Source organism: Terrapene carolina, unplaced genomic scaffold (genome assembly GCF_002925995.2).
Source record: "Terrapene carolina triunguis isolate 2854851 unplaced genomic scaffold, T_m_triunguis-2.0 Scaffold21, whole genome shotgun sequence".
Lineage (NCBI taxonomy): Eukaryota > Metazoa > Chordata > Testudines > Emydidae > Terrapene > Terrapene triunguis.
This window is the reverse complement of record NW_020664372.1, coordinates 24736870-24760929: the sequence shown is the minus strand read 5'-3', so window position 1 is coordinate 24760929 and position 24060 is coordinate 24736870. Positions and strand designations below refer to the sequence as shown.

The following is a 24060-nucleotide window of genomic DNA, read 5'->3' as shown; positions in this document are numbered from 1 at the left end:
GGGGGGGCTCGGAGGGCGGCGCTTTTTTTTGCTGCTTGGGGCAGCAAAAAAGTTAGAGCCGGCCCTGTAAGAACTGCACATTTCTGCCCCTGCCTACAAGTCTTCCCCTGTCACTTCCTACCTCACACCCTCTCCCCTATGAACACTTCTTGCCTACATATATCGCCATTTAAAAATGGCAGAATTTACCAGATTTATTACTCCTTTGTTTTAACCCTCATCTAGAGTTGCCAGTCCTCCAGGATTGTCCTGGAGTCTCCAGGAATTAAAGATTAATCTTTAATTAAAGATTATCATGTGATGAAACCTCGAGGAATATGTCCAACCAAAATTGGCAATCGTACCCTCATCCCATCTTTCCTTACCCATTTCTGTTGGTTTATTTCTGTGCATGTGTGGGGAAAAAATTAAATGTTCATAAAAAAACAATAACTGTTGAGTCAGTTCTCTTTCAACCTTTGCTTGCTCCTTAGATCTGTCCAATCTATGTTATATTTAAAATTGGTTCAACCATTGTTATGCATTGTGCAAAATATCTAATCATATTGTACTGGCCAATTCTCTCTCTTGGGAGACACACACAGAGCACTCAAAATTGGTTAAATGGATTGGTCTGATACTCTCCAAAAACGATGAATTTCATATTGCGAATATATTTGAGACCTATGAGCAAGTAAAAATAAGGGGTTGTGATATAAGCTGCAATTCAAACTTAACTTTGTTGGCCAGGCACAGGATCATCCACAAGAGCTGATATTAATAAGTTTATAGGTTCAACAAACAATCTCAAATAGCTTAGAACCATCAAGCTAACCTGAGTGGGATCCAGTTGCAACCAGCTCAGGCCAACTGAGAATTTGCCAAGCTTGGGAGAACATTAGACCCAATGAATGAAAGGAAATATATGTGTATGGTTTTTCAAATTTGAATATTTTTTATTATTAATCTGTTTTTTTAATTGTAACAAATAGTTTTAGTGATAATTTGTGAGTACCTCTATTTATAGAAAATTAACACTTTAGAAATATCAACTTGCTCTATCATCTCTGTGAAAGTACGCTATATCTTATACAAACAGGAATTCTATCATTTTCATTTGAATGCTCTGTTTATAGTCAACGTTTGAGAATTTACAAATAAGTGCCATTTGTTCATAAAAATGAGAAAAATGAGAAATGCCTGTCATCCATTTTGATGAATCTAGGCCATTATTCCTTTGCTTGGCTAGTCAGCACATATCATCAGAATTTTTTGCTAAATGTTATTCCGGCTATTTCCTTTACTATATAGATCCTCAAGTAGACATCATTTCAAATATTGGCAAGGTGTGAACTCCGACATAGAAAGCCATGATTTGAATCAGCAATTGAAACATTTGTTTTTCCTCTTATGTATTCTCCTAGGTTGCTTTTACAGTTCTCTTTGACTTAGAAGCTCTTCTGAAGATCTGGTGCTTGGGCTTTACTGGATATATCAGCTCATCTCTTCACAAATTTGAACTGCTGCTTGTAATTGGTACTACTCTTCATATTTATCCAGACCTCTACCATTCCCAGTTTACATATTTTCAGGTACAGTCAACTAATTTTAAGATTTCTGTTTAAATACCTTGTTCAGGCACACTAAAAATGTTATCCACGAACAGTAATACGTATTCCCATCTGTGCTTTCCTTTGATTCTTCCAGAGTTCTCATATTGCTGCGTCACTTTGAATAAGTCTTTAAAATAATAATAATTCAAACAAATGTCTCTTTTTAAATCTGTGGCTCTAGGGAGACCTTATAAGAGTAGGCCTCTATCTGAGTAAGCACATCAGCCCCCAATCCTCCTTCTTTGCAGCTCTCATTTCCAACTTCTGCTACACTGCTTCACCCTGGCTTTGGTCTAATTTAGCCACAATTCTCCATTCAGCTTTGCACACACACCACTTCTTACTGCATCTCCTCCCACTGCATCTTAAAGGCTCCTGCTTAATGTCCACAAGTGGCTTGCTTGTTACTGGCTCTCAGTTCCCTATAAACTTGCTTTAGATTCCACAGACACTACTCTACCAGCTGTCACCTTCCCACATAACTTCCCTAACTAGGAGATTCTTTACCTCAGTACCTTCTGGGTCTTCTAAAGCCATTTCCCCAGCTCCATCCTGGATCCTGGCATTTTGCAATCACCAAGTTATTTCTAATCTATTTATTGGGGCTGTCCTGCCCATTCCTGATGGAAGTCCCTGGTGGAACACAAAGAGAGAACGATTCCTTGGGGTTGACCCATTTTCAGGTTGTAAATGAGTTCACATTTGTCCTCTGTCAGCCTAGTCACCAGACCAACTAATTCTCTGTCCCTCCTTCTTGAATGAATATGTTCTGTAGGGTCAATCTAGTTGTGGGAAAAGACCCATAGGTTCACTGTATTATAGTGTAATCTCAAGTGTAAGGTGTCAGTTACTGAGTCTAGTAATCTTTTCTTTAAAAAGGCTAAAACAATTATTTTGACATTGGAAAATTACAACCTTACATGAGAACTATGGGACACAGCTTTATAGACTGGTCAGACATTTTAGGTATAAGAGGATTCTGGGAATTGTAGTTCAGATAATAGCAAGTAAAACAGTGATGTTTAGAGAGACCAAAATACCTTCACAGTAGTTTCAGTGATATATGTTGCATTTATAAGTTTAAAAATTTAGAACAGATTCATATCCATCTATTATTTAGAAATGAGTTAAAGCAAGAGATTAGTAATTAATAATGAAAAAGGGTAAATAATAAATGACATAGCTAAATCTTACAGAAAAGCATTATAAACTATGATGACACATAGTGCGGTCTGCTGAAGTGTAGTAATGAACTTTGACAGTTTGTGAAAAATTGCACAAAGCCTATTCGCATTCTCTTTATACGATTCTACAAAATTGGTCAGGAAAATCTGCAAGACTACAAAATCTCTGACCCTGGCACACAGCCCCGTAGGAATTGAATATTTTTAGATTGTGGCACTTTAGATCTTGCTGAGATTACATGCTATGAGAATACTCAGAACAATGCCACTCAATTGGCATGATGTAATTCTCAAACATACAAAAACGAATACCTTAAACTAAACCACTGTACTTCTATGGCACAAATGTAAAATAAACAATCAGACAACAGTAAGTTGGAACTCTCAAATATTACAAGTAGCAAACACATAACTCACTGGTGGAATATTTATTTAATCAGAATCCACTTACAATTTATGATCTCTTTCCAGGAAGTTTGAATATTAAAATATAAATTTTACATATTGGACAAAATAAATGTGGTCATCACTAACTCTATAGAATAGAAGGGGAAAATTCATGTCTGTATCTGGTCCTTCCTTCTTTTTCTTGCTCGGATAATATCTGTCTAGAGAGATCTTTTTTCATATATTTATACATTTGCGGTGGGATTATCTAAAAGCACTCGCTGTTGGCCTAATTATATCCCCATTGCAATATGGGAGTTTTAATACAGACGTCAGTGAGAGCGGAAGTGGGCTGGTGCTGAGTGTTTTTGAAAAATCTCTCCCCGCCTTGACTTTGTGACCAATCTTTCACAAAGGATTAACGTGTAATTTGCATGGCTTCTATATTTAAAAGAAAATAGTTCATGGTGACACATAGAGTGAGTCAGCCCCGTATTTCTTGCAAATGCAAAATAACATGAAATAAAATGAAAAACAATGATTAAAATGACATAAAATGAAAAACTCCCCAGTGTAGGCATTTTAACCCGCCAGACTGGATCACAACACCACTTAGGATTGGCCAGGCCACTCCTCTGCCAGCATGACCGGTGGGGTGGTGGGCCAAAAGTGAACTGCATTGCAACCCCATGCACCAGGCCGCAATGCCTGGAGCTGGGAGGTGGGCTGAGCCTCATGGGTCAGGAGCCCCTGCTGCATGGTGAATGCAGGCTCACTCTACAACCGACAACCACCCCCTCCACGCCCAGGGCCTTTTACCGCCCTGGGGACAGGACCCGAGAAAATGAATTAACAACAAATTCTGAGAAATAAAATGAAAAATTATAAAAAGATTTCACAGGGCTGTAACTATCAGCATAATTCTAGTGAAACAGAAGTGAGCAGCACTAAAAGTATATTCAGGTATTGATATTAATTTCTGACTCCTAAATTACAGAGATTAAAACAATGTTGAAACCAAACTTAAAATAGTATTTTTATTTATTAAAAATAATGTTAAGTGGTTGGGACAGTGTTTTGTTGTTGTTGTTGTTGTTACCTTAAAACACTACAGGTGAAATCCTGGCCCTGTTGAAGTCACTGGCAAAATTCTCATTGACTTCACTGGGGCACTTACTCTTTCAGCACAGAATTTTTTTAGGATGTAGTTTTCATTGAAATATCTATCTGAAAAGACATACGGTTTATAAGCAGAAGCACCTGCTACACTGAAAGATCTGAGTCACATTCCACAAGCCAAATCCCCTTGCAGGCAAATGACACGGAGGTTGGAAAATACCTTTGTCAGTGGGCAGGCATGTATACACCATGTTCCGAGGCAAGCAGATTTCTAGCAAGCTATGTAACATATCTCCAATTCGATTAAGGTCAAAAAGTAATGTTCACAGGGATACTTCTGGAGGTTAGGCAGATCTTCAGATATTTTAATATTAATGGTGACAGGGTTGCTGTGTTCCCAGTCAAGCAAAAAAATGTAGCTAAAAAGAGTTCCTTGTTGAATACTCTCTGGTTTATTAAACAGAAACTTTTTTTGACCTTCCTAGTCTTCCCTAATGTCTATCATAGTCTACATTATTTATTTGCCTTCACAGATAACCTCTTGTCAACACATCAGTTACTCTTCACCACACTAGGCATTACTCACCTTCCCAACCACCTCCCTGTGCATGTCAATATTAATTCTTGTTCACAGCAACATGCAAACCACTCTGTGACAGAAAAGTAGCATAATTTACAGTAAAGCAAATTTTCTGCAATCCTGATCCAAAAGGCCTTCGTAGTCAATGGAAAGACTCCCATGTTTTATGTATTACAGCAAAGTCCTATAAAGGGTTTTTTTGGAATGGAATGGAATGTATTGTGTTTTGAAGGCAGAAGGTGGTGTTTTTTATTGGGGAAAAATATTATAGAATCACCTTCTGAGGTAAACATAACTACATCTTCAGAGAGACAGTCTTAGAAATTTTATGTAACAAAACTTATGGGTTCTTTTTTAATTTTCATTTTGAATTGCTGTACAAAATCTTTATATATTTTACCCCCAAAAGTACACACTGTCTATGTAAAAATCTTAAAAAAGAAAATTTGTATGTATTAGCCTGTAGCATGGAAAACAAAAATGTCATTACAGTAAAACTTTGCTAGATTTAATTTGTCTCCTAATGAAAACAAATGAAATAGCAAAATAGCACCAATAAAGATTAATGTGCTACTTAAAGGTCAGTTAGAGCTCTCTAGGCGGAGAAAAAAGAAAGCTAGGTAAGACAATTAAATATAAAACATGACTCAGAATACAGACCAGTGGTTCAATCCGGGCCCCATTGAAGTCAATATCAACATTCACATTGACTTCAGTGAGGCTAGAATTTCACCCCAGGAGTAGATCTGTTGAGTAAAGGTATCATTTTTACTCAGCCACGCTTCAAGAGAGAATTCTATATTAAAAAAAATCAACAGTTCCGAGCCAAATTCAATCTACCACTTTCTGGGCAGCCAATATAAAGTACACAGGTTGTTCCTAATATGATCACAGCATCCTAAATCAGTGAGCAAATGTGGTGCTGAATTCTGAACAAGTTGCAAGCTATAGAGAAGCCCTCCTAAGCAGCAGTAATAAAGCATCCGTCATGGGAGCATGTGTTCCTGTTACAAAATAAATAAGTGGGTAGCAGTAGCCTATGCAAATTACACAACAGAAAAAACACATTAGACCCTCATGCAAACAACACATGGTTTACCATGGAAATGATACAGTCACTCCAGGATTCTTAACCTAGCTCACTAAAAGAAGAGAGAACTTCCTCATAACATCAGCTTGTGTCCAGAAGCAAGACTTCTATTTACCCCACACTGGGGACAAGGCAGCTGTGATACATCCGGCTGGTAGTGTCATCTCCATGACGGAGATGTGCAGAATGTATAGGGTCCATGGGGCACGAGAGACATGTATTTGTTTAGATTGTAAGCTGTTTGGGGCAGGGACTCTCTTCTTCTTGTGTGTTTGTACTGCACCTAGCACAATGGCGTGCTGGTCTATTACTAGGATTCTATATGGTAGCAATAATAAAAATAATTATAATGAGACAGCTGTGCATACTGGTGATATTCTCCCCATGTTGAGAAACTATGTCACCGGAAGGTCTCTCATTGAATGCAGTATGGGGGGAGGGATAGCTCAGTGGTTTGAGCGTTGGCCTGCTAAACCCAGGGTTGTGAGTTCAATCCTTGAGGGGGCCATTTGGGGATTTAGTTGGGGATTGATCCTGCTCAGAGCAGGGGGTTGGACTAGATGATCTGCTGAGGTCCCTTCCAACCCTAATGATCTATGATTAACAATCATGCATGTTAGCTAATGAAATATTTTATAGTACCTCATGCAGCTCTTTGCATTGAGATTCAGGGTTAACTTCCTCTTAGGTCATTGTATGGGCAAACTATCTGTGGGGATATAGGTGCATGCTCTCTGCATGAATATATAACCCAGTGTTCACTGTTACAGATACATTCTCTTAAGAGCCACATATTTTTTTTTTATTGATCCACTGGAATTGTAAAAGATTGTGGATCAAGGCTATTAATATAGAAAGGGGAAAATACCAAGGGATGCAATAACCTAAAAATATTATAATTTTCTTATCAAACGCATGGCTCTGAGCAATAGGAGAAAACTTTAATAAAAATGCTGCATCATCCTAGATTAATTTCAAACTAGGAATAAGATATACATTTTAACAGGGAGCATAAATTAACCATTGGAAAAAATTATCTAGGGATGTAGTGGATTCTTCATCACTTGTTATCTTTAAATCAAGACTGCTTGTCTTTTAAAAAGGTATGTTATGGCTCAAACAGAAGCTATGGGCTTGATGCAGAAATTGTTGGGTGAGGTTCTTTGGCCTGTGTTATGCAGGTCAGATTAGATACATGATCATAAAGGTCCCCCCTGGCCTTAAAATCTGTGAATCTATTAAAATTGATGCATAATATAATCAGACAAACTAATATGATTGTAATTGTATTTTAGCTTTTCCTCTCTCTTTGCAGGTGCTTAGGGTAGTTCGACTTATAAAGATTTCTCCTGCTTTGGAGGATTTTGTGTATAAGATATTTGGACCTGGAAAAAAACTTGGGAGCTTGGTTGTATTCACTGCCAGCCTTTTAATTGTAATGTCAGCAATTAGTTTACAGATGTTCTGCTTTGTGGAAGAACTGGACAGATTTACAACTTTTCCAAGGGTAAGTATAAGAAGGATTGACTACTTCACTAGTTATCTTATTATAGGTCTATCTTTCTGTCTAATCTAGTTTTCATCACCATGAAATCTTATTACCTTATAGAAGATCAAATAACAGTGTGGTCTTTGTTGTGTGGTTCTGTCTTCCTGCAGACCCACAGTTGTAAAGAGAAGTTTGAGTTAGGCTGTTTTATTTGTTTCTGTTGCTGAGGGAAGTCTAGGGTGTACAGATGTAGACATGATGGCACAGCAAAAAGTATGGGTCTAACAATGGTCAAGGATACACTGGAGCAAGTGTGCATGTGTGGAATAGTGTATACAGTGTGGAATGTTCCACTTGGACATGATATATAACTAGGCTTGGCAGAAATCAATTTTAATTGTTTATAATAGCAACAGATATCAATTTTGATTTTTAAGCATTTTTAAAATGTTAATCTATTTAAAATTTTCACAGTTGTGGGAAATTATGGGGCAGGGACATGCAATAATTACTTAATAATGGTAGACGTTGAAACTCAAAAAGTTAAAGCTTTATAAACATTAAAAAACACAAATTGTCAGCATCACATGTCAAAATATACACAGTAGATATCTTTAATTCAAACTCTAGTAAGTTCTTCAGCAGCATTTTTCTTACTTTGCCTATCTGTAGAATTTTGATTACCAATGGAAGTATTTTTGCCAGTTTATGTGTATACAATGAAATCGACGTTTACTGATATTTACCAATAAATAGCTAATACTTTCAAGCTTATATGTACCTTTGGTATTATGAAAAATGGTTGCTCTTGATATGCACAAGAATGTGTATTTTAGACATAGTTGTAAAACCTGTCTGCATTGCCAAAGTATGCATCCACCTTTTGGGCATAAATAAATGGATATTGTGGGCATGACATGAAATCAGAATGAGACTGAAATTCAGAGGAAATTGGAGCTAATATAGTTAGTGAAACACACTGTTTTGAATGAAAATACTGCCATTTCTTTAATAATATATTAGACTGAGTGTACACGGATAGGTTCCAGTGACACTTTATTGCTTTCAGTCATCCTATATTGGTTTCATAGTATATCTGTTTTAGTGAAAGTGCATTGGTTGGAACAATTAAATAGGAATGAATAAGGCAGCCTCAAGAGTCATGCATTTAACAAACAAAATAGTTAAGCAACAATTTCGAATGATCTCCTTTATTACATGTCTGGGATGTTAGCCATCAAATGTGAGACAAAAAATAGATATCCTAAGGGAAGAAATGTTATGCTACAATTCCAATTCTAGCAAGCCTGGCTAGAAAAAGAGTTAGTAGGATCATGGCAAATATAATTAGGTTTCTTTTTCAAACATTAGAGAACGGAGAGAAAACAGAATGCTATGAGGCAGGTTTATAAAAAAAAAAATCAGGCTTCTGTCTAATTGCAGTGATAATGCCACTAGTTATACTGTACTGTCAACTCCAATGTATAGTTTTAGGAAAACCTTTGATAATAAATTGAAAGTTTGAAACTCCTGTGTACTTGATTTCTAGCATGTGTTTAAGTTTTGAACTATGAAAATGTCAGTGAAAATCCCTAAGAGAATTATAGTTACATAATCAAGGTAAGATATCCTCACAGCAACTTGCAGATTTTAACTGATATAATGATCTGTGAAAGATCAAGTTTAAACAAACATTGTCAAGCTCTATCATGCTATTAGTAAACTTTTACATTAATGTGGGCATTGTTACTCACATTTATTTTATTAACATGTTCATTTTTAGCAAAGGTGTGTAGGTACTGAAATATACAGTCCAAAGCAAAAGAGGCTATTCCAGTTAATAGATTATTGAGATGCTAAAAGACAGAAAAATATGAATTTGATGTTTTTCTGCTTGAATTCTCAATTGAATATAAGATGGGTTACCAATAGCAGTGTATCAGTGGAAATTAAATTAAAATGTTTTAAAATACATCTCATATGATAGTTTGACTTAATAGTCTTCAGTTATTCTTTTTCTGAATATTATTTTTATACTGTATACAAATTCACTAAAGCATAAGGGTTTGGGAAATATAATTGGTAATGTGTGTTTTCCTTTTGTAGTTCTACTGGACCTCTGATGTAACGAATTAAAATTTACTGTTAAGAAAATTGAATTTGGGGTGAAATTTGACCTGTCAATGTCTCTTTAAAGTGTCTCCCTCTGACAAAGGTTGGGGGACTACCGTTAACATAGTGATCTCATTGACTTCAGTAAGATTGTTCAACTGAATGACTACAGATGCAGGCTTGCCGCAAACATACATACAAGTGCACATGAAATTATAAATTATTCTGTTTAAAGGTTCTGGAATGTATTATTTTCAAATCATGCTTGCAAAAATAGCTTTACTAGCAGAGAGGGCAAGTACGTTGGGTACATATTTGCAGAGTGTGTTATTGTAGATTTATAGGGGCTTGCTCTGATGCAAGAATGAATCTGAAATGGCAGGCACAATTGACATGGTGGGTTTTTGCAGTTCTTGAAATGTTGAGGACTGGTACACTTACAAAAAGGATGACAATGTAGGGTAAATTTTGAGCCTGAACACTAAAGTCCCTCTGACACTGAAACAGTAGGCTAAAAATAAAATCCGCCCTTAACCATAAATATCCTCCAATGAGGCACAGTATGGGTTTTGGAAACAGTAGGCCTCCTTCTTTCACTAATGCCTATAAATTGCATGTTTTCACATGGTTGTCTGAACTGTCAATAAGCACAAGCTCAATGTTGCTCTGGTTACAAATTTCAGTGTTCTTTTGACCAGTGCAGCTTCTCAGATGGCCTGACTTCATCTTTATGTCTATACTAAGTGCAGAAAATACAGATGTTTACTATACTGCTCTTAACAGATCCATCTTTTTTGTATTTTTAGGAACCATCTCCCCAAATGAATAAAATAGCATAGTATTCTACAGTGTCTTGTATAGCATTATTGGCCATATTCTGCCTTGGTTTACACGTTATACAGTGCTCAAAATATTCCATTTGAGCAATATTTTTTAAGTCTAAATTAAGTGAAAGGCCAGACACTACACTGAAAAGCACATCACTGCTGGGAAGTGTTGTTACTGTATCCAAATAGATACTCTGTCACAATTATCTTGATTTGCTTTAAGAGAACAACAAACTAAGACAGGAATAAAGAAAAAACACTGTTTCTGTCTTCTCAGCCTGTATTGAGCCCTGAGGAGAAAAAAAGGGCAGCTGAACTGTAGGTACGGAGAGCAAGAGATGTTGAAATGTATAAATAAGTTATGTACCAAACTTCCATTTGTGTCTTTGAACATCTCTGCTAAGACTGCGTAGAAACTTCAAGGTGCACTACACAGAAAATAGAAGGGATCATTCCAGTTTCATAGTTACCTACACCTCTGAAAGAAGATTGCATTTCACTGAATCTTGGGGACAAACATTAGCTGCTCCAGTGTGAATGAAAAGAGGATCACAATTTAAAAATGGGTCCAAAATAACAGAGAAACCCATGGTCAAATCCTGGCCCCATTGAAGTCAATGGCAAAACGTCCATTGACTTTAGTATCATCAGGATTTCACTCCTGAGGCTGAGGCTGAAAGAGGCTCGGCTAGAAACACATTAGTTCCACACAATCATAAAAAAAAGTAATTATTTTAATTCTTATATGATGAATTTTTTACCCTTTAGAGCCATTACTATGTAAAACCTATTGAGGTGTTTATACAGGCTGACCTTTCTTATCATAGTACGTTACTGTATTTTTCTTAGGTATGTAGCAGGGAGGAAGAGGGGAGAGACGGGAGAGAGAGCAAGTATTTACACAACTTTGGTCCTAAATCCTCCTCATTTTAGATTTTAGTGGGACTGCTCATGAGTACGGCCAATGGGATTTGGCCCATGATACTTTGCATATAGGCATACTTATTGAACAAGTGCTCTGTAAGTGAACCCTAGATTTTGTAAAACTACACATTTCCCCCTTCATCTGTAGTCATTTGTGGGACATTATCTATTTAATGGATGGACAAAAAAACCAGAATTGTCACTTTGACTCACACATTTCATAGATCTGCCCTATTTGCAGATCTTCTACTTCATACAAATTCGGTTTGACGACCATCATCAAAACAGCTAATTAAGTAATGGTGCATAAAGACTCATAGAAACTGACAGTCTTTTCCATAACATGAATTAATTCAGAAGTCCCCCATTTGCATAAATCTCTAAGTCTCATTTTCACAGCTGTTAGTTCTGTCAGCTAGATAGTTGCATTTCATTTTAACATAAATGGTTGGAAATGTACCTTTCAACTAAAAATATCTTTTTCTGAAAGAAAGATTGCTGGGTACTAAACACAAAATCATTATTCACTGCCATATTATTTTCTTTAAACTAATGTTTTTGCAATATAGGGAACTTTAATAATATGAGGAAAGATTTAAATTTATTTAAAGGGTACCATTAGAACTAACCACATTATGTATTACAATTTTAAATGGAAGGCTAAGTTTTCATCACATTGAAAGGGTACTTTTCAACTTACAAAATTTATTTATGTAGATTTTACAGGGAAAAGGGGTGTGCAGTCGTATATGAAAGATATCTATACACTTTGAAGCAAATAATTGAAATGGAAGTTTCCCATTAAAAAAGAGAAATAATATTAAGTAATTCAGATATAATTAATAGAGAGAGGCTAAACTAGTTCAACAATCATTAGTCACACATACACAGAGGTTGTGAGCCAGAAGTAAATTAGAATAACTTTAATGTAGTATCCCTTACATTTTGCTTCGGTGGGGTGGGCATATCAGATTAGTAGGATATAGCCACCTCCGGGTCCCAGGCCAGCTTTAGGGAAAATGGCACCCTGGGCAAACTTGTATTTTGGTGCCCTTTCCTTGGATTTAAGTACAAATACACAGTACAATCACACACCTTGAGTTTACTGGGGAAGCTTTTAAGTTACAGTAAGGACTGTGTGCACCTCAGCAGAGACTGCTGCAAACAGCACAGGCAGCCTGTACGCTCAGCGCTGGCTCACTGTATTCCCCAAGTTTCTGGCACCAGCAGCGAGAATGCTGGGCTGGCAACCATACGAAGCGCTGAGGGGGATGGCAGCGCTGCAAGGCACAAACTGAAGCACAGCACAGCACACACCCGGCACTGTGTGTGTTTTCGTGACTGCCAGGGACCTGCCTAGGGAGCCCCACTGATTCCGATCCTCAACATCTCCCAATTTCGGATGCCACTATGTACCCCCTGGAGCGCTCGCCACTAACCTGGGCACACCCTGTCCTCCCCTGCTCCAAGGCCATTGGGGCTGCTGAACTGCTACACTGGCAGGTGGGCAGCACCAGGCAGCCCAGGGTGAGTGCCAGCGGTGAGACACCAGGCAGAAGCAGCTCTTTTCCTGGTGCTCTCCTCGCACCCTTCCCAGCATGAACCAGCACATGGCACAGCCCTGGGGGCAAGACCAGTCCTAGCCCCAGCCCGTCCTGCAGTGCACTGCCCCGGGCCCACTGGGGCTCCCGCAGCTCACCCCTGGAGCAGACCTTCCTCACCTGCAAATTGCAACAACACTCCCCATAACTTCAGCCCCTCCCCCAGCTGGGAGCCAGCCCAATCCACCTGCCCCCTCTGCCAATCTGAGACACACTCGGGCCAACAAACCACCCACAAGTTGAGAGTGGAGCCTGGCCAGTGGGCACAAGCCTCTGACCCTGCCCAGGCACTGGCACCCTTTTAACCATGGTGCCCCCTGACCACGGCAGCACCCTGGACACTTGCCCACATTACCCACCCGTAAGTCCAGCCATGCTGGGTCCTGAAAAGATCAGGGGGCAGTGGTAGAGGTACTTGCCCCTCCCAGTTCCAGATAGCAGTGGGCAGGGGGAAGGTGACACTGGGCAGAGGTTTGGCCATTGTCTTCCTTCCCCCGTTATACCACTGTTATACAGCTCAGAGGAGGCTGAACAGCTTGACTGGTTCACCCACCCACTCCCTGTCAATAAAAGGCCCCTCTTGGGTGGAGTTCACCAGCTTGATACTGCAGCTGATAACTGGGCCTATGTATTTGTCCTAAGTGTGAGCTCAGCTGTAAAAAGTAAGTGGAAGCTCATAAAGTGTCACAATAACCTATAATAATAAATGTTGATGGGAAAAGTTGCAAAAGAGAGACAAACTGAATTAGTACAAACAAAAAGGTCTGATATAATTCAAGGACTGTATTAAGGTCATGCCTGATAAACAAGAACAGTGTGGGATCAGAAATCAGTAAATCAAAATTAGCATGTTGAAAATTAGGCCTAATTGGTGGACAAAATAATGAGGGAGGGGGTTGTTCCATCCATCACTCCCTTCTGGAGTCCCCCCAAAAAGATAGACAAATGGATGGAGGCTACGACAATGCTGACTGACAAAGACAAGAGAAAGGGAAAGATCAAACTCCACCAGCATGGCTTCCACCCCCACCATCTCCTCAGATGCTGGACCTGCGTCCTAATCCTGAGAGATGTCCTACCAGACCAGACCAGAGAGAGGGAACCGATGTCATCACCACCTCTACTGGCTCCAGCTAAATCCCAACCACTATCTGGGATGTGAGACTTTGTCTCCCTCCCCCTGCCCCAACATGTCCTTTTTTCTTCCCAACCTTATTTTTTCCTCTTTTCTCTGTCTCTCTTTTTTCCTTCTGTCTAATAAAGGTCTGGCTTAGCTGGCCAAGACTGCATACTCTCTATCACTACAGTAAGCCTGTGACCAGAGAGGCAGCTAAATGCAATGCCCTAAACAGCCCAGTGCTGGTACAAGTTTGCCAGGTCTCAGACTGGCTGATAAAACCATGTCCTGTGCTTGCGAGTGAGAGTTAAAGCCGGAGATAGAAGCTGCATTTTCTATCTTTACTATTCTTTTCTGTCCTCTCTGGTGTATGCTTGTCTTGTTTTGTCTTTTAGGAAATAAAATCGGACTTTAACAACAGCAACAATGATAGCTGCAGCCCATCTCAACTAAATTCTTCTTTTCCCAAAAAGGACAGTTATTACCATCTTAAAAGACTGTCAGACAAATGGGTTTTTCCTTCTAAAAACTCTCTCCAGCTAAAGGAAAGGGAACAGGGGATATTATTGCCACTTAAACACATCCAATGTTGGTGGGTGTCTTTCTCATCTGAATGCTCTGATCTATGCCGGGTGCTCCCCTGCTTTACTTCTCATAGGAAGTTGGGACTTTCAGTTTGCTTGCTTGGTGTGTGATTCAACTCTGAAAAGTGACCGTGTAAAACTGGCACCATCTTACTTAACAGATAGGTTTAATAGTTTTATTCAGAGTCATATGTGCTTACTCTAGTGACACAAATATGTGTTTACTACTTCTTACTCCAGTTAGCACTGCAGAACTATAACAGTAATGAGAAATTTAGCAGGATTTCAGTCAGCTGAATCTGCACAAGCTCCCTGAGGGCAGTAGGAATGTAGAGGTGTTTCAGGATATAATTTGAAGACATTTGAGCTGCGAAACCTTTATTACTAGTCATGAGGTACAGAGAAGAAAAATCTCAGCCTGACTCTCCGAACCCATGTTGAGTTGGGAGAGCTGTCGGTTCGAGAAATTATTTTACTTAAAAAACTTAGCAATTTTGATATGGAAGTCACTGAGAGTCAAACATGGAACACCGCAACACCACAATTGCATTTTTGCCAAGCTTTGAGCATAACACTGTGTTTTAACTTGCTACTCCTTCAAGGACATAAAAATTCCACAATATTTCGACTTGCATTTATGAAACACCATTCTTCAGGAATATGTGTTGATTACATTAGTGTGAAGGGCTTTTCTGGTGTTTTTCTCAAGGAATGCAACAAGAAATGCTTGTGAGTACTATTGACTGTGCTGTCTAGGTACAATGAACATAGATTAAATATCTCTACATCACAACAAGCTGTTGAATCGAGAAACAGTAACGGCAAGCTACATCATTAGCTTCTCACTTCAATTTCTCACATACTTTGTTTTTGGGTTCTATACTTCAGTAAAATTTCACCTCAGACCATTGTTGCTTATCTGGAAAGAAATTCAGTCTTGATATTAAACAAAAGTTAAAAAGGAAAAGAAATAGTTTAATAGACAGTTTGTCCACAGCCAAAGATTCAAACTCACAAGATCTGCAGATTTTTTTAGATACATTAACTAAACTTCGTTTACAGGAGCATAGTACTTGACCAGTCTTTGCTTCTATCTGTCGTGGTCCTATAGTATTGATTAAAAAACATACAATGCTTGCTGCAATCATAACCAAAACATTTTCTCTTGAATGGTAGCCATGGTAACTCTTCTTTTCCTGCGCTGAACAAAATAGTAGGACACCAGAAAGACCTACCAGCTAAAGAATTTTCTCACATATTGGGCCAGATTCTGATCTATGCTGTGGTCTCTTTGTGCCGCACCACCAGCATAAAGCTGTCCTGCACCTGGCTTAATTAGCCATGGGAAGATTAACCCAGTGGAGGGGATCTGCTGGTGGCATAGAGCTGACCAGGGAAAAGGGGGCATGGCTAAGGGTCTCCATCCTTCCTGGTGATTCCCAGGTCCAATATAGGTCATTAGAAGGGATCCTAGAAACCCATTTGCCATGGAAAAACACAGAATTCACATTTTTACAGAGAATCTTTAGTTTTTACATTTTATGAAAAAATAAAAACATATACAAGTAGAATGAATCCCATTTATCCAAGCCTCCATTATCCTGCTCTCCATATTAACAAATGGGCTGACAGCGGGAGGCCTGGGTCCATGATCGAGCACTGAATTTAGGTTGTGAAGTGACATCTAGGACCCAGGTTGTCTTGATCTTTCTGAGGTTATTGCCTGACTCTGACCTGAAAATCATAACACACATCTCTCCAGCACTGAGTATAGACTAATGCAATGAACTCTACTGTAGATTGGTGTGCTGATTAAACAGATCCTTGGCCTGCATGTTATGAAGAAAATGGCATCAGATGGGATCTGCCTAACCTGCTGCATTGCTCTATTTAATGGTTGTCTTTTGGTGGATCCAGCTTAAGTTTTGAGTTTTAACATACAAATCTGTAAATAAACTGGGTCCCTCATATACTACCAAGCTTCTAACGACAGTTGGCCGAAACATTTCAAACATTTTCAATGAAAAATGTGTTCCATTTTCCGACCAGCTGTACTGCTTATGTGGTATGTACCATTTCACCCTTAGTTAATGAGGTGTTTGACCTCTGGTGCTGAGTGCCTCTGAACTTTAGAAGTGCCACTGAAAAATCTGTACCAAAAGTGCTAAGTAAAAAGTCAATAGGGTTTGCATATTTTTGGAGATCAGCTTGCATGTAACAGCTTGAAGGACAGGGGCCATAGTTTTTATTGTGTTTTCAAAGTACCTGGAGTGGTTTGCCAGGCAGGCGCCATGAATGAACTTTTATCCCTTTATGAACTCATTTAATCATACAGCTTTATTACATACATGAAGATCCAGTGTTTTGCTTCCTATTTAGAGAGCGAAAACAGTACTTAACATAAACTGACGTACTCATAAACTGACAGGGCAATAAAATCCTGGAAACAATATCTTGACTGATCCTCAAACCCACCATAGTCTTTATATTTCATCAACCACGGAGGATATCAAGCTTCATGTTGACTAAGAAAGTTGAGACTGTTTACAGTTGTAAACTGTTACGGTTCTGTCAAATATTGGACTATTTGTTTCTGCCTCTGGACTGAAAATTGCATGTAATCCTCATTCACAGAATTGAAATCTACTCCTTTGTTGATCAAGATAACTATAACTGGATTTTCTGATTGTCAAATCTACTCCATACAACTTTGATGATTCTCCATAGAGTTATTTTAATGCAGTGCATGCAGCTATAATATATGTGTGATTCTTTTTTCCTGTAGGCATTCATGTCAATGTTCCAGATCCTTACACAGGAAGGATGGGTGGATGTCATGGATCAGACTCTTAATGCTGTAGGACATATGTGGGCACCTGTAGTTGCTATTTACTTTATACTTTATCATCTTTTTGCTACACTGGTAAGTTTTGACCTGCAAATTTTCAGTGCTTTCCTTTGCTGCAGATTGCTGAATATTTCTTGTCTTGTGTATTTTAGTCAGCTGACTAAATCTTATTGCCGTGCTCATTCTTAATTTTTTATGAAGGGACATGGGATTAATTCTTTGATGTATCATGAAATCTAGCCTTAATCTTTGTGGTACATGGTGGCCAATCTTTGTTCTGGTGTGAGGTTTTCTGCATAAGACCTAAGTCCCACTGTAACCTAATACTATAATTGTTAAGTACCATGAGCCCTCATAGTTCAAATGATCACAGAGTGAAACAAGGGCTAGTATTTATCATGCAGAGATGCCCTCTTCAGTTTCATTGCATTCCCTTCACAGCTGTAATTAAACTGAAGAAAAGAAGTTTAAAGCCTCATGGTACAAATTGTTAATTAGAAATCAGTACAATGCTTTTTCTATTATATGATGCAGAAATGAACACATGGGAAATATGCGATGCAGCATATTAACTAATAAAACAATCAAAATTAATACAGCAACTCCTGGATCTGTGTGGAAGTTTGGATTATATCTAAAGACATCTTTTCTGGGTATGCTGCAAATGGCCAAGGTTATGTCTTTCTAGGTAGAGAGCAGAAGGAAAGCATTTCTGCAAAAATTCTAGATAAGTTAGGGCCTTGGTACTGTTTTTCAGATGCTGACCACAGAGAACACCACAATCCAATCCATGGTCCCCTTAGTTTCCATCAGTCCCTGAGACTAAATAACAGATGCATTTACCACTAATTTCTCACGGTGCTCATCATATATTTTGTATTAAAAATAAGAATATTCTTATTCCTACTTTCTCTGTCCTCCATTCCTTTCTCTGACTTTCAGAACCTCCCTACCTTATCTACAGCATAGCTTTTCTTACCTGACTTACTCTATGTTCACCTATGTACACCTATGTACCTCTTTTCTGTTGTTTGCTTCACTGATTATAGAATTTCACCTGCACCATACCAAGCAGATGAGTTCTTTCAAATGGGCCAAAATGCTGACCCAATAATAGGTGCCAGTAAGGGGCATCTGATTCTCTTACAGCTACTTAACCAGCTCCTCACCAAACCAGCTGACCCTGAATAGGATCAGGCCGGATGGGGTGTGTGGGATGACCCCTGCTCTGCCATCAGGAATCACAAGTTGTTTGGTGGCTAGAGCAGCTTATGTATATGGAACTGGGAAAATGATCCTGGACTTGGAAACACATGTTGTAAAGTTGATTGGGGGGTATGAGGAAATCTCACGCTCCCCTTTCTCTGACAGTGCAAAGGATGTTCTTGGCCCAGTGGGCCACATCCTTCCTTGTCTAATATCTCCATTTCAAGACAGTCAGTCTCCCAAGTGCTGTGCTACCTCCCTACATCTCATCCTCAGCCCTGTTCTGGGAATACTCCTGTACATACCAATCCGTTGGTTTCTTCCATGGTATGTGGGGTTGTATGGGCACACACATATTACACTCACCCTGTCCCCACACACAATGGAAGAGTAGAAAGGAAACTGCAAGGAGTAATTTGCAGTTGCCTGATCCCTATATGAATGATACCATATAGTGTCTCTGCAATTAATAAAGTGCATCTGAGTAGCAGGGAGAACACATGGTTAAAGTTGACATTTCAGCTCTCAGGTCTTCTCAGACTATAGAAGGGGAAAGAAATCATAGTAGAACAAAGTTGTATGGAGACAAAAGAAAATGAAAATAGAAATAACAACACTGAAAAATGAAGAGGGAGAATGTAAGAGAAAAATGAATGTTTGATCAGTGAAGAGATGTGGAAAGGGTCAGGTTGCTACCAAAACAAACAAGAAGAGGTCTAAGAATAAACAGTAAGTGGCTAAAAAATAAAGCAATTAAATGTAGAAGTAAATAATAACTTTCAGGAGCCAGAGCAAGGAGGAGTGATAATTGTATGCACTTGGCAAAGAAGACTGTAGAGAGTTGGAAATAAATGATTCGGTTTCTCAATAGAAGCTGAGGAAAAGTTGAGGCTTGAAGAAAAAAAATTATTTTGGAAGTGAAGATTATAAATCCCGATGGGAACTGAGGAGGTTAAACAAATAATAAGTTTGGGTTTAACTGTTGTTTTGTGATAAGTGCTCTAAGGTTTATGGTGAAGTGAAAGAGAATGATGAAAGTCTTGTGTGTCTTGATTGTATTTGTGTTTATATTGTTTTCATTAATATTTATTATTTAATAATAAATTTATAGTGTTTTCAATAATGATCTGGAGGATGGTGTGGACTGCATTCTCAGCAAGTTTGCAGATGACACTAAACTGGGAGGAGTGGTAGATACGCTGGAGGGTAGGGATAGGATACAGAGGGACCTAGATAAATTAGAGGATTGGGCCAAAAGAAATATGATGAGGTTCAACAGGGACAAGTGCAGAGTCCTGCACTTAGGACGGAAGAATGCCATTCACTGCTACAGACTAGGGACCGAATGTCTAGGAAGCAGTTCTGCAGAAAAGGACCTAGGGGTTACAGTGGACGAGAAGCTGGATATGAGTCAACAGTGTGCCCTTGTTGCCAAGAAGGCTAATGGCATTTTGGGCTGTATAAATAGGGGCATTGCCAGCAGATCGAGGGACGTGATCATTCCCCTCTGTTCGACATTGGTGAGGCCTCATCTGGAGTACTGTGTCCAATTTTGGGCCCCACACTACAAGAAGGATGTGGAAAAATTGGAAAGAGTCCAGCGGAGGGCAACAAAAATGATTAGGGAGCTGGGGCACATGACTTATGAGGAGAGGCTGAGGAAACTGGGATTATTTAGTCTGCAGAAGAGAAGAATGAGGGGGGATTTGATAGCTGCTTTCAACTACCTGAAAGGGGGTTCCAAAGAGGATGGATCTAGACTGTTCTCAGTGGTAGCAGATGACAGAACAAGGAGTAATGGTCTCAAGTTGCAGTGGGGAAGGTTTAGGTTGGATATTAGGAAAAACTTTTTCACTAGGAGGGTGGTGAAGCACTGGAATGGGTTACCTAGGGAGGTGGTGGAATCTCCTTCCTTAGAGGTTTTTAAGGTCAGGCTTGACAAAGCCCGGGCTGAGATGATTTAGTTGGGAATTGGTCCTGCTTTGAGCAGGGGGTTGGACTAGATGACCTCCTGAGGTTCCTTCCAACCCTGATATTCTATGATTCTATGATATATATGTGTATAGATATATATGACATAATGAGGTACTAACTTGCCATCTATTTAATAGTTACTGTGTTTCTCTTCAGTGTAAACAGTAAGTAGTAAATGCCAATATAAATAGTTTCTTAACTGTTATGGTCAGGCTTTATGTATTACAGTATAATAGACTATGCAGGTTGTTCAAAGAAAAACTACTATACCATAAAATTCTGACAGAATGACAAATTCTCACTGATAATTGTTAATGATTAGAGTGTTTCATGCTAGTGAAGAGGTACTATATCTGAATTCTGCCTTGCTTTAGCATTTTAAAGGCCACTTTAATATTTAACACAGCAACCTCAGGACTGAAATCTGTTACCACTAATAGATGAAGTAATGTTTAATTATATAGTCTATTAAATATGCTCTTCACAGCAAGTGCAGGAAATCTCCTAAATATCGTCCAAGCAAATACGTTACAATAAGAACATTCCTTTTTCTGAAGATTGACATTTTTCAGAAATTATTTGTCCAATATGTTGTTTATATTTCATGGTCCTGTGTATGAGCCAAGTTTTCAAAAGTGCCTAAGTGAAGCACTCTTATTGTTTGCCACATCAGGGCCCAAGCCATAAAAGAAAGCTACTTCTCTCTATTGGAAATCCCGAATGAGGGTATCAGCAGAACCACCATCTAACCCCTCTTGGGGTGAATTCCCTGGCAGTACAAAATGCCTTGCAAAAGTGACTTCGGCGCTTGAAGTCTGTCTGCATTCCTATGCACCTAAACACCATAGACTTTCAATGCTACTTAGGCTCCTTAATCCCGACAATATTTTTAAAAATGGGATTTATGCCTATAAGCCACTTAGGCACTTCTGAAAACTTGGCTTTATTATTTATTGCATAACGTAGTTTTGTAGTATTTCTCCTACTAAGAGCTACTTCAGGATTACACTTTGTTTCTTGTTATAATTACTTTGATTAATGTTAAGTGATTTTCTCCTGTTAGGTACATTTCAAAGGATATTCATTAAACATAAATAATGGATTGATCATGGAGTTTAAAATCTTCAAATTGTAATTTTGTTTAATTATTGTATACACAGCTAAATATAATATACTACCTATAAAAAGACTAGTAGAAACAAAGGGTGACATTCTAGCCTCATTGAAGTCAATGGCAAAATTCCCAGGTATTTCAGTGTGGTCAGGATTTCACCCACAGTATTTAATATTGCTTCGTAAGGGAACTCAAACTTTTTAAAAAATATTTTAATTGTTTTGTAGATTTTGCTCAGCTTGTTTGTTGCTGTTATTTTGGACAACTTGGAACTTGATGAAGATCTAAAGAAGCTTAAACAAGTAAGAGTATTTTGGGGGTTCTTTTTTGTTTTTTTCATGCTGGAAGATATTTGCATCAGAGCGTAATCATGCCCACCAATCCCCTGCTAAAAATGTAGATTTTGTGTACATAATGGCACATTTTATAACATTCATCTTAGAATGGCTTCATTTCACCTATCATTATTGGCTTTTTGTTCACATTTCAGGTTAGTTCATCCATTTAGCTAAATAGTTATTGAGATCAAGGGCCTAATCCTGCTCCGATTGAGATCAGTGACAAAACTTGTTGCAGGATTAGGGCTGGAATGGAGAACTATTTTATCAATGGCTTTTTTTAAGCTCTAAAATAGTGAAAAAATACTGTGTGTCACAAGTTAGTGTAGAATTATCCTCTTTCACATATTAAAAAAAAGGTTAACTCACCTGCTTAGATTATTTACATTGAAATCCTAAATTAGGGATGGTGTGCCAAATTAACTCATATTAATGCTCTTCAGATGGATTGCTCTTTTTTGCTTTGGGGACTAAAGTAATTCATTTGTTCCATTTATTTTGTATGTGATTGTTTACTACAAGCTGTTGACTGGCCTAAGGATGGCTGTGGGCTCAAAGGTGATTTATGGGCTATTCTTCCTTTGTACCTGAATTTTTTTCAAGAATGATATTGTCAGAGACATCTCTATCACTTTGTGGCACTTGCAAACAATAGTATTACAGAAATACTTGATGCTCTTTAGCAGACTTCTGTAACCATTGCTTATTAATGATCCAATATTCTGCCTCAGCTATGTGTTGCAAGGTTGAACTAAGTTGTTTCTGACAATATGCCCATTGCACGGGGAACTCTTTACTGGCACTAACAAATCTAAAAACTGGGCTTGAATAGGAGTATTCATAAGCTTAAAGTTATTTGTATGCTTAAAACCCTTGCTGAATAGGGGACTACATCAGATAATCTTGGGAATATAGTAGAGCAACACAGATTGTGCATTTTGCCTCTCACAAGTCCATAAAAGCTAAAATGACCTGAAATAAAAATGACTTGGGTGTGTAGGAAGCAAGTTACCCATTACTAACGTTTTACAGGAAATTTTCAAAGGTGTGTAAGGCCCAGGTTTTTGAAGGTATTCAGACATTGAAATAGGAATGTGATTCCCCTGGTCGTGTACACATACTTGCGCTAGCACTCAGTGAGCTAACACGAATATAAATAGCAGCATAGCTGTGGTAACATGGATGATGGCCGCAGAAGCACAGCTGAGGTGTGCCATGTACAAACCCATCTGAAAGTGGTGGATACATACTCATCATGGTTCAACTGTGCCTCCATGCCACTACCCATGATAGTGCAGCTCCATGAGAATTAGCATGAGTACGTGTACACAAGCAGGGGAATCACACCCCTAGCTTGTAGCATAGACATGGGCTCATCTGACAGGCATTGCAATACTGAGATTATAAGTCTTATTGAAAAGCAGTAGGACTTAGGCTTTTAAGTCACAAAGGTGCTTTTGAAAATGTTACTACTAGTCACAAGGCTATGGTACGTGCTTTTAATGTTTCTCTGTATTTAAAACAACAACCTTTTTTTACAGATGATTGCTCAGTGGTGTTAAAATTCTTCTCTTCATATATTTTACACAAAAGTAATTAATATTATATGTAGTCTTTTCTGCTTAAAGAAGTATTTACAGTGAAAACAGTTAAAAATGTGTCTTTGAAATTAATGATTGTGCAACCGATTAAAGGACTCAAGGAGAAAGTTTTCCCTTGAGGTAAATGTGATGGCATCCCAGGCTCGGTGCTGATAGTGGCTGTGCACTATTATACTGAATTATTGGTTTTCTTATCACAGAAGATAAAGCAGAGTATTTAATTCAATGACATTTTGGCTTCTCCATTATAAACCGATCATGAGAAGGAGGAAAAGATTGTGGGGTAATTGTTGTTTTTAATCGGGGGCATATCTGTAATGAAAATGGTTCTGTATCATTGCATAGAAAAAATATATTTCTCTGTGTTTAATTA

General features: G+C 38.5%; 1 protein-coding gene across 2 annotated transcripts in view; it reads left to right on the top strand.

The window, feature by feature from the left end:
* The window catches only part of NALCN (sodium leak channel, non-selective), a 348982-nt gene that overhangs the window by 214394 nt on the left and 110528 nt on the right, over positions 1 to 24060 (top strand). For both annotated transcript variants that reach the window (XM_024194179.1, XM_024194178.1), the window contains 4 exons: positions 1404 to 1571; positions 7268 to 7459; positions 17392 to 17529; positions 21976 to 22050. In XM_024194179.1, coding sequence (XP_024049947.1) covers positions 1404 to 1571; positions 7268 to 7459; positions 17392 to 17529; positions 21976 to 22050 — 573 coding nt within the window. The remainder of the gene's footprint in view (positions 1 to 1403; positions 1572 to 7267; positions 7460 to 17391; positions 17530 to 21975; positions 22051 to 24060) is intronic.